Source organism: Cadophora gregata, assembly GCF_030347475.1.
Source record: "Cadophora gregata isolate MNR1 chromosome Unknown scaffold_5, whole genome shotgun sequence".
Classification (NCBI taxonomy): Eukaryota; Fungi; Ascomycota; class Leotiomycetes; order Helotiales; family Ploettnerulaceae; genus Cadophora; species Cadophora gregata.
In genome coordinates, this window is record NW_026695928.1 from 2,507,689 (window position 1) to 2,523,889 (window position 16,201).

The window sequence follows — 16,201 nt, forward strand, 5'->3', positions numbered from 1 at the left end:
AACCACTAGCGTCCTGCACTTCTAGGAGTAGGGGCCGATACTGCCATGATCGAACTCCACGCCATTGCATACTGGATTTCGATCATTTACTTATCTTTGTGAAAGAGCAACGTGCAACAAAACTCAACCAAAATCTTCTTCCCAGTTTTGATTGAAAAGTAAAAGACTGACTGTGCTGCGTGGGAGGTTGGGCAGTTCACATGGTCTTGCACTCGCCAGCATCCTTGTATGGCCATTCAAATTTGGATAATGTGAGGTTAGCTCTATCCTCATGAGCACTCCCAGGGTAATATTGGTATTGAAAATACCTTATCGCTGGGCTCGGGGGTCAAGATATAATGGCTCGGCCTTGATTAGTCAGATGTTTACATCCGAAAGTGCGGGCTCGCTTACGAAAATCGGACCCTGCGGGAAGGACCTTCTGGCTTTCAAGATCGAGGGAGAAGGGGTTTGTTTGTAGTTCTTCCATATTTTCAAAGAATCAAACAACAGTTACTCATTGTCGAGTTCTTCAAAGGTGAATATCTCGGCTAGCTACGTGACACCGCTCTGAAGCTAGCTGTTGCTTGGCAGCAATGAAGTCCGATATCTTCGTGATTCACTCTGCTCGATGCAATAGAATATTCGAGCTACTTTATCGAGTCTCGCTTGCTATTTTACCACTGTTTGAATACAACATAGACAGCATCGAACCTTACAAGTCCATCGAAACTCTCAATACTTGAATAAACATGTCTGAAGCGGAGGATGTCAGTGTGACTGGAACAGCACCACTACCTCAAATCTGTACAACGAAGGATACAGAATCAGCTGATAATACGCCTCGAACAGACTCATCACAAATAACACTCAAAAATGCAACCCCGGAGTCAACTCCCAAAATCCGACTGATATCCAAAAACCCACCCCTTCCAAAGCCCAAACAGGCACAATCAGAGACTCGCTTCGACCTAACACGCATCAGCCTCTCCAACGGTGGGTTCTACATTCCCACTCAAATCTACCACTCCAAAGACTTCATCGACAATACCTACTCCCACCCCTCCGGCCTCGTCTCCACCCTCCTTTACACCGAACTCACCCACCTCCTCTCCCTCAACATCTACCCCCCGGACAAACCCCCTCTCCCCAACCCCTACCGGCACAACCCTCCGCCCTACAGTCTAACCTTCCCTCTCTGGCGCCAAACCGCAACATGTGGCTCTCATCTGTCCACTTGGCCAATCCTCAAGTCGTTCCTCCGTCAATTCAGACCGTGTCTCGATGCAGCGGGTGAAGCCTTCAAGAAGTTCAGACCGGATGAGTATGCGCATATGCTGATCTATCACGATCATTTGATCCGTACGTTTCCTACGGCGAGGAATCCGGGAGTGGGGAGGTCGGTGTGGGAGGATGGGTATAGGACGCCGTTTGCGAGGATGAGGGTTAGTGTTAATGTGGATAGGAGGGTGGGTAGTTCGAGCTCAAGCTCCAGGGGCTTGGAGGATGGGGTGGGGACGTGGTTTCGGGAGGGGTGGAAGGTGGTTGTGTTGTTTGGGGGGTGGGTTGGGGGGAGAGTGGTTTGGGCGACGGAGTGGGGTGAGGTGTTTGGGTTTGAGGAGGCGGAGGAGGGGGATGTGTGGGTTTTAGCGCCGGGGACGGTGTTTGGGTTTGAGGAGGCGGAGGAGGGGGATGTGTGGGTTTTAGCGCCGGGGACGGTGTTTGGGAATGAGGGGTTTGTTGGGCAGAGGGTTCAGGTTGAGTTGTTTGTGCCGGAGGTGGGGTACATGGGTGATGATGAGGATAGTGGTAAGGAGGTAGTGGCTGATGCCAAGTGATAAAATGGGGGGATATGGCATCTGTACTGTTACAGAGATTGAGAGACGAGAATTGACGTGGCGTCGATATGTGCGAGTAATTCTGTGGAATATTCTGGCAAATCTTCTGAGGATTTGTAGGATGCCTAGTTCGGATATCTTGCAATTGATATCGGTGACCTGAGAATTGCTTCCGTGGATCCGATGCTGAAGATAAGTACCACACCATCGTATTCAGAAAACGCTGAAAATGTGGTACGAGTTAACAGTCAACTCTGGTTGCCCGAAACACAAAAGAAATAGGAAAAAAGGACACAGTTAGATTGGAAAACCAACGTGTTTGAACATGTGACCTTGCGCGAGGAATCATAAACGGCGGCACAGCATTGAGATTAGAAACAAGGTCTAACCAGCAGTGTCTGCCTGACTTGAACTCTCGGAATCGTGTCCAGTCCCTGATAAAAAGCTTCCGCTCAACGCAGAGAACCTTTCATTGATCTGCACGATCTTCCCATCCTTCAGATCAAAGTATTTCCTCCGATACTCATGCGAGCACAAACTCTCACCCGTATCATATATTTCTCGTTCCCTCGCCGTCCCTTCGCCTTCATTTGTAGCTTGGCTTCTTTGTAACTCCGCATCGTCGCTTCTTGTTTGATGTGAGAGGATATAGTTGATTTCTTGCGATAAGCGACCTCGTCGTCGATCGCGGGGCATTTGCTGCTGGTGTTGCTGAGTTGTAGGATTGGTATATGGTTGGTTTTTGAGGTAATAATTCTCTGAAAAATAGCGAGGGAACCACTTAGCAACGAGGGGTTTGAGGGTTGGGAGGCAGGCGGCAATGATGGCAGAGGCCATTTCGGACACGGTCCTAGAGAGTTGTCAGAAGTTATGGTGAACAGTACAGGTATGATAAGAGATGTACCATATTCCTGGGCCAATGTTATCGACTGAAATACGTTAGTGAGGTCCAAATGAATAAACAGGCAGGACAACATATCTCACATAGAGGATCTGTGGTCTTGCCGTACTGAATTATAAACGGCAAGCGCACAACGCTTGACAGTCAATTATGTCAGTCTATCATATTTTCACCACAGGAAAGAGGTACCTGTTACCTGATGATGGAAGCTCTATGTCACATATTAGCCTAACATGGCCACCATTTTTGGGCTACTTCGGGGACTTACAACAGCCCGAAGCTAAATAGCAGCAGTACTGAGTCTCTTGGGTACCCGCAGTTTGAGCAATTGCGGTACTGGCATCAAGAGAATTGTGAAGTCAATGGCGATTGACGTGGCGCTCGACGCATACGTTAGAGCATTAACATCCAGACAGGTCGATGGAATACTTTTGTCAAAAACACCTCCTGACAACTGTGAGCAGGCGTACAGACAGGCTTAGAGAGATGACTCACGAATTGGCTTGCATTGAAATATGGTGACGCCCAAGAACCCGAGGCCTGTGGCAACTGTGATGCCTATCATTACAAAGCAGGCGGCACGAAATCGCTCGCCAGGAAACAACCTCAGCTAAGTATGTTAGCAAATGAGCCTTCAAGATCACACGGAGGAAAGAGACCTACGTAGAAGCAGAGAATGGAGCTTTTGATGAGTGTGATGGTAATCTGGTATGCAATCTCATCTGACCAATACAGATAGAGGTTGGGTAAGTGGAACCTTGGATCTACATTGAAAGTGTGCTTGCCCAGTCCAAAAGCAATCACCTCAATAGTGCCTGATATTTGCACGTATCCAAGAACGAGGCTGGCTGCAATAATCAGGTAGTCGTCGTATCCGATCCCTCTCGCGAGCCTGATTCGAGTGTATAGTCGCAAGCCGACGGCACTATTTGTAATGACTCCAAGAAGTCCCAAGATTGATGTCGCAATCACGACTCTGCTTTCAACGGGCTCGTCTTTACATAGATCATTGTTCACAGTTCCAACTTCTGTAAGCTTATCAGCAACTTGAATGGACCTCAACAAGACAGCATTTACTCTGCTGGTCGGGAAAACTGCATGATTTTCTGACACAGTCTGCTAGAGCCTTCTCTATGGGAGGATGGGCACATAGTAACTTGAGGTCCTGAGCTATTGACGGTTCCGAGTCCATGGCGGAGGTCACACAGAGAAGCTGTGAGCATTCAGTATCAATTGCACTCGAGGTCCGATTTATGCAAAGCTCATCGAGCATGTAGGAAACATGGCTTGAATGCCAACTGGTAACGATGATGCCATGGCGGAAGAAAAGAGGAATGTAAAGAGGATAGAAAATACGAAATTGGACCTAAAAGCCCTGGCTGAAGCCGATAAACTCGAAGTCCCCGGCATATGAAAAGAGGCTACGCTCATCGCGCTACCCACTGTAAGTAACCATCATAAGCCATGAGGGGTACTTTGAGACCAGAGCTTTATGCCTTCAGTGGCTTGCACTAGATGAAAGAGGAAACAGGAACAAAAAAAAAATGTAGAATATCATATCCGCCAGCTGCCACTCGGTAGTGCTAACTATGCGAGCTAAGGACGATCGTTCACTCGCATGAAGGCTTTCGTGTTTGGACCCAGTTAGGCGAGGAGAATCCATGACGTTCAAGTCAGATCGGCCAAAATTGACATTGCCACAGATGCCACCGAGTGTCGAAGACTGTCAATTCGATCGCATCGATATATAAAGCCATAGAGCTCAGCTTCTCAATATCGCAAGAGTTAGAAAGTTGCGCAGAGTGAGTTCTTATTCTTCCGGAACAAATGCCCTTGTACACCAATTGATTCATCACCCTTGTACTTTCAGGCTAGAAGGACTGGAGGAGGTGACTGGTTGAATTTTGTGGCGGACATGTGAGCGTCGTCGGAATAAACTTCCTGCTATACCAAGGTGGAACTGTTCCAAAACAGACACTAAAAATTAGGAAGATAGCACAAGGAAGTAAGACGCTTGAGAGTCATCGTGGCAAGTAAAGACGAATCAAGAAGCAGGACTTGGAGGTCACAAGGAAAATCTGCAAAGTAACTTTTCGAGCTCTCAAGGTCACGGCTTAGCTTCGGCATTCGCAGAAATGCGGTTCATTGGATGGTAACAATGATATCCATGGACTCGGACACCTGAGCAGATAGAACAAGAAAATGCGACAACGTGCAATGGTATGGAGCAAGAAGCAAGTTCATCGGCTGTTTGGAGCCTTGGCCTCTATCCAAAGAATCGAGATAGCTGATGCTGTTTCTTGACAAGAAACATCGCATCGTGCCCGTGCCTGTGCTGCTTGATGGCCTTGGCGTAGAGAACGAGTAAGTATTACACGCCGAGCACATTCTCCACTATTTGAGATTCTCGTATCCAGCTTGGCTAGCATAGCTTTGCTTGCGAGGAGCTGAGTTGCCAGTGTCTTCGCTTTCTAGGATTTTGGTGGACAGATCTGCATCGACAAATACCATGAGTTCTGTGACTCGACATGAAAACATATTTTATCTTCCCCACGTTGGCTGGCCGGCTGGATTTGGAAATGGCTCCATAAAAGCTGTTTAAAAACTGGTCTCAGAGCTTTGAATGAAATCAATCGTGCCCAGCAGATGGTTTGGGGAGAAATGGTTGTGGCATTAAGGTTTTTCCGGGCGACGGATGTATGTTCCGCTGGAAGCCGTTGCCCCACTGTGCCCTGTCATCGAGTCCATTTGCTCTAGGAGGATGATCGTTCACGACGCGAGTGAAAAGAATAAAGGACGATAACGACCATTATGATCTGGCCGACCCCCTGACTGGAGTTTCTGCTACTTAGGGACAGCAGATACTAACCCGACCCCTCAGTGAATAATTATTCCGGCCCATCGTCAAGATTTGGTCGAATATTCTCACCGCCGTCTGTGTCTCGCCGCAGTGGCGTCACGGTTGAGACAGACTGCTATTGCCCCTCCACCGCTTCTTGCTGCGAGACAACACATACCTACAGCAACACCTGCCACTATTCAGAGCCATGGCGGACAATCCCCACGCCCATTCCCCCAGAACTCGATTTATACGCAGTCTGCCAAAGACTGCCTCGTCGTCCTCAATTGCAGACATGAGGGTCAACGAATCCCAGAAACTTCGAGTCCTTATCGCAGCAAATGGATCCAAGGACGTGGCACAAGCACTGTCACTGGTCGTACGGCTGTCGAAGAACACGAAGATAGAAACGAGGGCTATTGTCGACGAGGAATCATGGCCGGCCCACCGATTATCCCAAGAGACACTGGCATTACAGAATAGATGCTTCCGAGCCTGCAGGGAGACGGATGAAGCACAGAAGACTATCGAACGAGCGCAGATCGAATACTACAAGCAGCAGGCATATGAACTATGTGATTGGGCAGATATGATGGTACTGGCACCGATCGATGCAGACACATTCGCAAAGATGCTCCATGGCATAACTGACTGCCTACTGCTAGAAATTCTACGCGGTTGGGATGTCTCGAAGAAGATACTGCTCGTGCCGGGGATGACAACCGCAATGTGGGAGAATCCGATGACGAAGAAACAACTCCATAAGATTCAGAAGAAGTGGCAGTGGGTGCGGGTCATGCAGCCGATTCTGTGGAATTACGACAGTGGACCTTCGAAATGCCTGCTGGCTTGGGATGGGTTTAACGAGCTTGTAGATGCGATCAAGAACCAGGCGGAACTCATGACTATAGGACACGATGTGGACATAGCTGCTTCTGGAGCTGCTAGTCTGGCAAGATATAATATCAAGACCGATTGTCTCCTCCCACCAGAGATTTGGACGTTGATCTTCGAACGGGTCGGAGACTGGGAGGTGGCCAGGGCACTTAATGTATACACGAACCTACCAACACCGATCGAATGGCAGCCACGGCCGGGGGATGCAAAAGATGAATTACACATTTATATGCGCTCGCTGGAATGGACAATTCTCACATGTAGTACCGAGAAGATTATCGACAAGTTGAAAACAGCACCGGAGAACATGAAGTTCCTGTCAAGTCTCTGTGTGAAACTTGTCATCAAGTTTTGTCTCACAGATCTCTTAACATATCTGGAGACAAATTTCAAGGAGGTTTTCTGGTCTTCCTTTGGCCAGAAACTCTTACCTACCAAAGCCTCCGCCGGATATGGACGTACTGAGATCCTCGAATGGTGGCGGACGTCTCCCAGCTTTTTGTCCAAGGACTACACACCAGAGGCTATCGATGGAGCTTCCAAGTCTGGATTCGTACATGTTTTGGATTGGTGGCGTCGTTCTGGCCTACCCCTGAAATATACCGAATCCGCTCTGGAACAAGCATCATCGAAGGGACATATCATTGTTCTCGAGTGGTGGAAACAAGCAAGTATGCTACAAGGCTCCTACTATGTGGAGAACGAGTCTCGACAGCGCCATGTCTCGCCGTCAAGAGCAGGAGACGGGACCAGCACACCAAACGAAGCCCAACCTGCTTTAAGACTCAAACCAGGCAAAGCGCTTCTTGCCGCAGCACAGAACAACCAATCGCTTGTCCTGCGCTGGTGGGATAACTCTGGGATCACCATCTCGCACGACGATTTGGTTGCGAAAATCGCATCTGCACATGGACATGTCGGTGTCCTAGAGACATGGCGAGAGCTGAAAGGGGAGAAGATGACATTCGACAATAAAGTCCTGGTTGAGCCAACGAAGAATGGTCATGTCGATGTCTTGGAGTGGTGGAAGAATATTAGCAAAGGCGTAGATGGACGACCGCCAGCTAGAGTGGAATATAAGACCTGCGATATCGAAGAGGCATTGGAGGATAGTGTGGGGAGCGAAGGGACAGCTTTCCAAGTGAAGAAGTGGTGGGCTCAGAATGGATTGAATCTAGGGGTCCAGGTTAGCGAGTGGACAAAGGTCAAGGTTTTGTGAAGTAGTGGTCAACTGGGAAATAGTGGCATTTCAGATTGTATACTACTGCATAGCGAGGGATATATATCACAATACCTTTTTGTTCAATATTCGCTGCCGTATTGGACATTCATGGGACATCTTCGCCGAACTAAGTGGGACAACAACCCGAGAAAATTTGAGACAGCTTTATGGCGGAGAATAAATTGTTCTCGCTTTCAGCACCAGTCAGCTTCCCCGCCTGAGAAAGCGAAGTCATCACAAGTGCAGTATGGCAATTCCTTGGTAAACCCCGCAACGCGGAATTAATCCTGCAATGCAAGGAGAACAGACACGCCAAGACGTTCTGTTAAGCCGGTCTTACTTCTCCAACAATTCCTCGAACAGGAAGGTGCGATAAGGAATACCAGTGAGTTGACTCAGGATGTCGTGCTCGCTTAGGCACCGACTTTGTAAACTTCACCGTGGTACGCGTCTATCCCCTGGTGTCTCTATATAGGATTCAACCTCAAAATTCCAAGGCGTGAACTTCTTAGATCAAATATCTTAAGAATTAGAAGTCCGGTTGAGCTAATCATGGCACCGAATTCCACTGATTTTGAAGATGGCCTGCATTTGTTTGGTCCAGCTTCTCCAGATACATTCGATTTTACCCCTCTATTTGAGAATACGTTCTTATCGATCGTTCCTTCTGCTTTACTGCTTCTGATCATACCTTTCCGTCTCTTCTCCCTACGCAAAGAATCTCGCAAAGTCTCTCGAAGCGTGCTTCAAAGCAATAAACTCGTCTGTTCTCAACCTCCCACTCAAAAACACCACGATCTCACTGACCAAATACCCAGATCCTGCTAGCGATCCTAACAGCCTTCCAATCAGCCATCCTGATTCTCTACGCCATCAACACCCAAGTCCGAACAAGCACATCCCTCGCCTCATATACCCTCGTCCTTGCCGACGCCCTGGGCCTCTGCTTCCTCTCCCACCTAGAACACACGCGCTCCATCCGCCCCTCCACAATAATCAACACCTACCTCTTCACGACCCTCATCTTCGACACAGCACGCACCCGCACCCTATGGATCTCCCACGCCCCACTCACCATAACCAGCGTCTTCACCGCCGCAACGATCCTGAAATTCGCAGTCGCGGTAGCGGAGGCGATCGAGAAGCGCAAGATTCTTCTCCCGCCGTACCAGCGCGGCTCGCTTGAGGCCACGAGTGGGATTTATAGTCGGAGTTTGTTCTGGTGGTTGAATGGCTTGATGAGGATTGGTTATGCGAGGGTTGTGAGGGAGGATGATATGTTTCCTATTGATGAGGAGATGAGATCTTCGTTTTTGACGGAACGGGCGCAGAAAGCGTGGGAGAATGCGCCGAAGACTCGGTCGCATGCGCTTTTCTGGTCGACGTTGAAAGCTAACGCGAAGGCGGTCTTGATGTGTGTATTTCCGCGGCTGTGTCTGATTGGGTTTCGGTATGCGCAGCCTTTGTTGCTGGCTCGGACGGTGAATTTTGTGGACTCGCAGGATAGGGATACGATTGGATGGGGATTGACGGGTGCGTTTGGTGTGGTGTTTGTGGGCATGACGATTGCGAGAGGTAATTATTACCATATGACCTATCGATTTGTGACGGCTGTTAGAGGCGGTTTGGTTGGTATTGTGTATGCGAAGACGGTAGATTTGAGTATCACTGCGTTGGATGAAAGTGCCGCTATCACGTTGATGTCGAATGATGTTGGTGAGTAATCTCTTCCGCTGATGGTAGATGTTATGGATAGATCAAAGGCTAATAATGTGTTCAGAAGCAATCTGCATGGGCTTTGAGACGTTGCATGAGCTCTGGGCAGTGCCTGCTGAGTTGGGAATTGCCATATTTCTGCTACAAAGAGAACTTGGAATCTCATTTCTGGCCCCCACTGTCGTGGCAATTATCTCAACAGCGTGTGTTGTTGGTCTATCGAGATATGTTGGCGGCGCGCAGAAAGCTTGGAATGAAGGAATACAGACTCGTGTTGACGTCACGACGTCGATGCTTGGATCAATGAAGGTAATTATATTCACATGTGCTGGTGGAAAGTTACTGATTTGCTACGTACAGGCTATCAAACTCTTAGGATTCACCGATAAACTCACAGATATCTGCCAGGGACTTAGGGTAAGAGAATTAAAGATTGCGAGATACTTCAGACAGCTTCTCGTCGCACGCGTATTCTTTGGTGAGACTTACCCATCTAAGGTATACTCTCACTTCTGACTAATTAGCTGATAATCACTACAGCCAACTGCATGACATTCGTAACACCACTTGCAACGCTCACTGTCTTCGTTCTCCTCGCTCAATCAACCAAGGAGGAATTAACCACCTCTAAAGCATACACAACATTGTCTCTGATAAGTCTACTCACAATCCCAATCAATACCCTCTTGAGGACGATTCCGGCTCTTAATGGAGCACTGGCATGCTTCGGCCGAATTCAAACTTTTCTGGAGTCAGAGTCTCAGCGTGTGCATGTCCTGCCCCTCGAACCAGGATCGTTTGAAAGAAAGGATGAGAGACAACCGTTTCCTCATATCAGTCATGAGAATGGAGATATTGAACTACGACAAATGCCTGTCACATCAAGACATCCATCGCACAGAAAAGCCAATACACCAATTCTCACAACTCACAACGCGAGCTTCGCTTGGTCCACCACTGGCCTTGCTATCGTCAAAGACATAACTTTCACGCTCCGCCGCCACTCTTCTCTGTTCATAATTGGCCCAGTTGGATGTGGCAAGAGTACACTTCTTAAAGGCTTGTTGAGCGAGACGCCTTCTCTGAAAGGGTTCGTGTATTCTTCCGTCTCAGATATCGCATTCGTGGATCAAACACCCTGGATACAGAATACGAGCATCAAGAAGAATATCAGTGGACAAGAGCTGTATGATGATGTCTGGTTCGACCAAGTTGTCCGAGCCTGTGCACTGGACCAAGATATTGGAGATTTGCCGAGGGGAATTGGTAAGACCATCTGGATATCAGACCGGCAATTGAGCTTACAAGAAGCTAATAGAAGGTAGAAACACTTGTTGGAAGTCGCGGTATCACATTGAGCGGCGGACAGAAGCAGAGATTGGCACTAGCTCGTGCTCTATATTCTAAAATAGAGTTGCTGGTCATCGACGATGGCTTTTCTGGACTAGATGCTGAGACAGAGGAGAAGGTCTTCTCCAAGCTCTTTGGAAGCTCGGGCTTACTGAAACGTATCGGTACAACGGTTATTCTCGTCACGCACGCTGTTCACCGTCTACCATTTGCCGACCAGATCTTAGCACTTGATGCAAGCGGTCGTATGGTTGAGCAGGGTACATTTCAAGAACTGAAAGCTGGAGGTGGGTACGTGGATAGCCTTCTACAACAAGTTGGTGAAAGATCTCGTGGTGAAGAGAACACTGATATCCCGGACGAGGTTGAGCGCATAGAGAAGCTGGCAAGCAGAGCCATCGACTTTGAAACAGTAGACGACGAAAAAACGATACATGAAACTGAGTTTGCCACCTATAAGTACTACTTCGAGTCGATTGGGTGGCGACGAAGCTTCCTCTCTCTGGGCCTTTTCCTGGTCGCTTCCGTTTCAACAAGAGTGACTCAACTCGTCATCCAGTTCTGGACTGCTGCTGTCTCTGCAAATGGAAATGGTGTCAATCCGTTCTACTTGGGCATATATGGCCTTCTCGCGGGTATCGGAATCGTCATGTGGCCTGTGGCTGTTTTTCACTACTTCATGTTTGTAGTACCTGGGAGCGCGGAGGAGTTGCATGCCAGGCTGTTGAGGTCTGTGATGGGTGCGCCGTTGAGTTTCTTCGCGGCGACGGATACGGGTATGACGACGAACAGGTGAATCATCTTCTCTCTGCTCAAGCAGATTCTCCAAAGACCATGGACTGACAGTGCAATAGGTTCAGCCAAGACATGTCGGTCGTGGATGGCGAGCTCCCATTCGCGCTCGTGGATTTCGTCTTTGCTGGCATACAGACAATCATGGGTGTAATATTCATGTGCATCTCCGCTGGATATTTCACTCTCACGGTGCCGGTGGTTGGCATCACTGTTTGGCGTACTTATAACCTCCCCTCGTCACCATTTTTCATATTCTGACCTCAAAATAGTAATTCAAAAGTTTTACCTTCGTACTTCTCGTCAAGTTCGCATCCTCGATCTCGAAGCCAAGTCACCGCTCTATACACACTTCATCGAGACCCTATCTGGTCTGCCAACAATCCGCGCCTTCGGCTGGTCGTCATCTTTCATCTCGCAAAACCTCGCTTTCCTGGATGCCTCTCAGAAACCGTATTACCTACTCTTCTGCATCCAAATATGGCTCGGTCTTGTGATGGACCTCATGGTCAGCGTTTTAGCTATCCTTCTCATGGTCCTTCTGGTGAAACTGAGACACACCATCGGAGCTGGTTATGTTGGTTTAGCACTTCTGAGCGTCATGGGTTTCGGGCAGTCATTGTCATGGATCGTGAAACAATGGACCGATCTGGAGACCAGTATCGGGGCAATATCTCGACTGAAAACATTCTCAGAGAAAACACCTTGCGAGAACCTCGCTGCAGAAATCCAGCCGGTTCCAGAAAACTGGCCATCGAGGGGCGAAATCCAGATCAAGAATCTCACAGCCGCATACACGACCTCCGGATCGCCAATCCTGAAAGACATAAACCTTCACATCGCAGCCGGCGAGAAAATAGGCATCTGCGGCCGCAGTGGTAGCGGAAAGAGCTCTCTCCTCATGACGCTCTTCCGAATGCTCGAAATCCAGCCTGAGAGCTCCATCATCGTAGACGGAATCGACATCTCCACCATCCCCCGACAAACAGTTCGCTCACGTTTCAACGCCATCCCCCAAGACCCCTTCTTCATGAAAGGCAGCATCCGCTTCAACGCCTCCCCCTCCTCCCTCCACACAGACACAGCCATCATCTCCGCCCTCACCAAAGTGCATCTCTGGCCCACAGTCCTCTCAAAAGGCGGTCTGTCTGCACCACTTGAGGAAGAGACCTTCTCGCATGGTCAGCGCCAATTGTTCTGTCTTGCGCGGGCGATCTTGAGGAAGAGTAGGATTGTGGTGCTCGATGAGTTGAGCAGTAGTATTGATGTGGCGACTGATGCGTTGATTCAGAGGGTCTTGAGGGAGGAGTTTGAGGCGTGTACGGTGCTGGTTGTGGCGCATAGGTTGGAGACTGTGGTGGATTTTGGGAGGGTGGTTGTTCTTGGTGGGGGGAGGGTGGTGGAGGTTGGGGTGCCAGGGGAGTTGATTGAGAGGGAGGGGAGTGCGTTTGGGGAGTTGTGGTTTTCGAGATGAGATGGGATGGCTGTTGGATATTGGTGGTGTAATAGGGATGATGTGATTTCAGATACCGGCGACTAGCATGGAGGGCGAAACATCTTCCGAAGCTCGTATGATTGAAAGAGCTTGCCAGCAAATAGGTATCTTGAGAACATCATAGCCACACCGCTGCCATTAATGATTACATCGTCCTGCATTCTTAAAGGCACTGTTCGCTCTGTACGAGAAGCAACGGCAATGCGATATGCAAATTGACCCATGTCCATTTCACAATTCTACCGCCGCCTGAACATCCCTCAAATACTTCTTTCTCACACCAATCCTACTAATACCATGCTTTCGCACCACCCTATCGTAATCCTCCGTTCCCCTACCCGCCGCAAGCGCCTCATCATCCCACGACGTCCACACACCAGGCATGTCTTCTGGAATACCTTCACCATTAGCCAAGCTCTCCATAACCGCCAAAGTCTCCTTGATACTCATGCTAGTCGATTCGAGCGCTTCGATGACAACATCTTGTGCATAGCCGTCGGAGACGTGTTTGGTGATGAAAGCCTCGAGCAGTGCTTCTTTTTGAGAATCGGTTTGTGATTGTGTGGAGGACTCGTAGTTGGTGCTCGAGGAGTTGATGGTGCCTCGAGTGGTGGCGCTGTTCAAGTTGTTGCTTGAGTGGAGGGTACCTCGGGTTGTGGCGTTGCTGAAATCACGCTGAGAGGTCTGCTGTTGAGTTCGAGGTGGTACCCGGTTGACGAATGCGTCGTATTCGTCTTTATCGTTGTCATCATCATTGTCACTTTCCTCTTCAAGAGGTCCAGGGTGAGAGCCTGGGATCACCACATCATCGTCGTCATCGACGTCGTCGTCGGGATCATCGTCCTGAGGCACTGATGGGTAGGTTGGAGCTGGGTGATAGAAGTCTTGTGTTTCAGGCTCGAGGTGTCGAGCAGAAGCTGGTCTCTTTCTTTCGAATTTGATCGGCCTGACTTCCTCAATTGATGAGCTGGCTGATGGCGAGGAGGTTTCAGCCTGCCCAAAATTCAGTGGGGACGGCTGTTGAGGCGGCCGACTCATCTGAGCGTTGTTAATGATATCCTCAGGAGTGGACGGAATTTCCAGTTGCTCCTTGCCTTTGCCTTTGTCGATTCGTTGACGCTTGGAGTATGGCATATCAGAACTTCTGTGATCACTGCCGGATCTTCTTTTCCCGGCAGATGGAGATGGAAGTTGTGGGCGCTGAGGCGAGATCTGGGGGCTATCCAGGTCGTCGTCACTCTCTTCTTGTTCCTTCAGGAGGTCGTCATGTTCCTCTTCCTCTTCTAGGAATACCTGACTTTCTTGACTGTTTTCGGAGTTTCCCTCCTCAATGTCCACATTTTCTGGTTGTTCCGCTGTTTGACGAAGCTGATTCGCGATCATTTCGGCTTCCAGCTCTGAAGTCATGTCTTCGCCCTCTTGCAATTCTCTTTCTCCTTGTTCCAGATCACACAGGATTTCTCCATAGCAGCTTTGTAGATCTCCTGCAGCTTCTCTCTGTTTTGAACCTTCAAAGCCCAATTTTTGGGCGACCTTGACCCATCTTCTCCGCCCATTGACTTCGTCGAATCCCCCAAACTCATCAGATGTAACAACCTGCCACAAGTCAAACAGTTTAATCGTTTTCCCACAGATGACTGGGTTGGGATCTACTTCTAAATCAAGCTGGTCTGCAAGTTGCAAGAGGTTTATCGCGAATTGCCTTGGACTGTTTGTGAAAGACGGGTTCTTTCCGATCTCTTTTGCAGGACTCTGAACAGTTTGTCCAGAGGAGCCCTGTGAATCTTTTACTTCATGCACTCGAGTGGAATTTGAAGCATCATTCCGTGCTAGAGTAGAGTTTGGAGGCGGCATCTCTTTCGAGCGATTTGCTGCTGCGGCCTCTTTCGATCTGATACGAGCCTGGTGTGTAGGAGCAACGTACTCCTTAAAATGATTGTGCCATTCTTGTGGGGTATGGTTCTTATGCTAACATTAACGTCAGCCTCAACCAGAACTCGAATGTGCAAGACAAACCACATTGGACCATGCCATCCAAGCGTTAATGACTTGATCCTCATTCAGATCCATAATCGAATCATAGGCTTCAAAGAGAAGCTCACTCTCTTCATCGGTGAAGACATTTCCGCCAATGGACATTGGCACAAATGGTATTGCTTGAATTGAGGTTGACGAACGTTGAGACCTCGTGCTGACGGCAGGACTGGCAATAGGAGTTTGATTGATTGGTACTGAATGTGGCTTTGACCTGGATTTTGGAGGCGGCGACGCTGAAACCTGAGCAGGACGTCGTGAAGGTCGCGAGACAACTGAGAGATTACGAGGCCGGCTGGATTTCGGAGCAACTGGTGCAGGCTCAACGTCATCCTCCTCCTCGTCGTCCTCGTCATCTTCAGGCAGTGTAGGACGCTTGGTTGCAGAGATATATTTTTTCCACCGATCAAGCCATGATTGCCAGGTGTGATGAGGGTACTTGGGAAAAGTCAGCATATAACAACAACTTCGCCACAGATATTACTTTTATTGCCAGTTGCTTGTATATAGTGTTTCCCAGAAGAGAAGAGCCTCTCCTTTCAGCTCGAATTACCCATTCCATCAAAATTCTGTCATCTTCTGGCGTGAACTTAGTTCTGGTTTTCTTGGTTGGTTGCGTAGACCCAACCTCCCTGACTTGTGCATGAATTGGCCCTGCTCTGTAGTTTTCGATGTTCTCCAGTCTACCATTCCGTATCGACTGTTCTACCCATTTCCATGAAATCGAGCCAGGTGCGCAATCCTTCCGTGCATGGTCGGCAAGTATCATGTCGGCGTTTACCTCCAGCTTCACGACAGTTCCACCATTCGACTGTTGCAATCTTAGCTGGGGTCGCGCAACAATGAAGAGGATAGACCAACCTCAATTTGGTTTTTCCAGGTAGTACGCATTGGTATCCGATGAGACAGCCAGAACGTCTTCCCCTGAAAGAGATCCCCTCCCCCGCCAGCAGCACCTTCGTACACAATTCGGGCAGCCATACTCGCGATTTACTTCTGCTTGGAGCCTCGTCAATTCAGATCCAGCTTGCTACCTTGGGCTTGGCTATCGGGGTGTTCTGTACGCGGATCCAGATCATCGCATAGTTCAGCGCGAACAAGTTGGCGCATCTGCGAGGTTCTGCTCGATCTCGAATGC

The 16,201-nt window shown here is 49.0% G+C and overlaps 6 protein-coding genes across 6 annotated transcripts; 3 read left to right on the plus strand and 3 right to left on the minus strand.

Annotated features, from left to right (window-relative positions):
- Nucleotides 1-523: 523 nt before the first annotated feature.
- ONS95_011609 (uncharacterized protein) lies at nucleotides 524-2,147 on the plus strand. Its single transcript, XM_058505236.1, has one exon. It carries the CDS (start codon nucleotides 732-734, stop codon nucleotides 1,815-1,817), a length of 1,086 nt encoding a protein of 361 aa, XP_058359793.1. The 5' UTR covers nucleotides 524-731; the 3' UTR covers nucleotides 1,818-2,147.
- Nucleotides 2,148-2,201: 54 nt separating this feature from the next.
- On the minus strand, nucleotides 2,202-2,654 carry ONS95_011610 (uncharacterized protein; the record flags this gene model as incomplete). The annotated part of the gene is made up of 1 exon (XM_058505237.1): nucleotides 2,202-2,654. The coding sequence occupies one exon, from the start codon at nucleotides 2,652-2,654 to the stop codon at nucleotides 2,202-2,204; it is 453 nt and encodes a 150-aa protein (XP_058359794.1).
- A 344-nt stretch (nucleotides 2,655-2,998) lies between these two features.
- On the minus strand, nucleotides 2,999-3,910 carry ONS95_011611 (uncharacterized protein; the record flags this gene model as incomplete). The annotated part of the gene is made up of 4 exons (XM_058505238.1): nucleotides 2,999-3,165; nucleotides 3,214-3,328; nucleotides 3,382-3,746; nucleotides 3,796-3,910. The coding sequence occupies 4 exons, from the start codon at nucleotides 3,908-3,910 to the stop codon at nucleotides 2,999-3,001; spliced, it is 762 nt and encodes a 253-aa protein (XP_058359795.1).
- Nucleotides 3,911-5,765: 1,855 nt separating this feature from the next.
- Nucleotides 5,766-7,673, plus strand: ONS95_011612 (uncharacterized protein; the record flags this gene model as incomplete). The annotated part of the gene is made up of 1 exon (XM_058505239.1): nucleotides 5,766-7,673. One exon carries the CDS (start codon nucleotides 5,766-5,768, stop codon nucleotides 7,671-7,673), a length of 1,908 nt encoding a protein of 635 aa, XP_058359796.1.
- A 555-nt stretch (nucleotides 7,674-8,228) lies between these two features.
- On the plus strand, nucleotides 8,229-13,008 carry ONS95_011613 (uncharacterized protein; the record flags this gene model as incomplete). The annotated part of the gene is made up of 8 exons (XM_058505240.1): nucleotides 8,229-8,438; nucleotides 8,495-9,392; nucleotides 9,457-9,701; nucleotides 9,753-9,870; nucleotides 9,933-10,658; nucleotides 10,718-11,534; nucleotides 11,597-11,754; nucleotides 11,807-13,008. The coding sequence occupies 8 exons, from the start codon at nucleotides 8,229-8,231 to the stop codon at nucleotides 13,006-13,008; spliced, it is 4,374 nt and encodes a 1,457-aa protein (XP_058359797.1).
- A 317-nt stretch (nucleotides 13,009-13,325) lies between these two features.
- ONS95_011614 (uncharacterized protein) lies at nucleotides 13,326-16,188 on the minus strand. The gene is made up of 5 exons (XM_058505241.1): nucleotides 15,925-16,188; nucleotides 15,548-15,874; nucleotides 15,046-15,501; nucleotides 14,124-14,997; nucleotides 13,326-14,067 (listed from the first exon to the last, which is right to left on the minus strand). The coding sequence occupies exons 1-5, from the start codon at nucleotides 16,042-16,044 to the stop codon at nucleotides 14,018-14,020; spliced, it is 1,827 nt and encodes a 608-aa protein (XP_058359798.1). The 5' UTR covers nucleotides 16,045-16,188; the 3' UTR covers nucleotides 13,326-14,017.
- Between the last annotated feature and the right edge of the window lie 13 nt (nucleotides 16,189-16,201).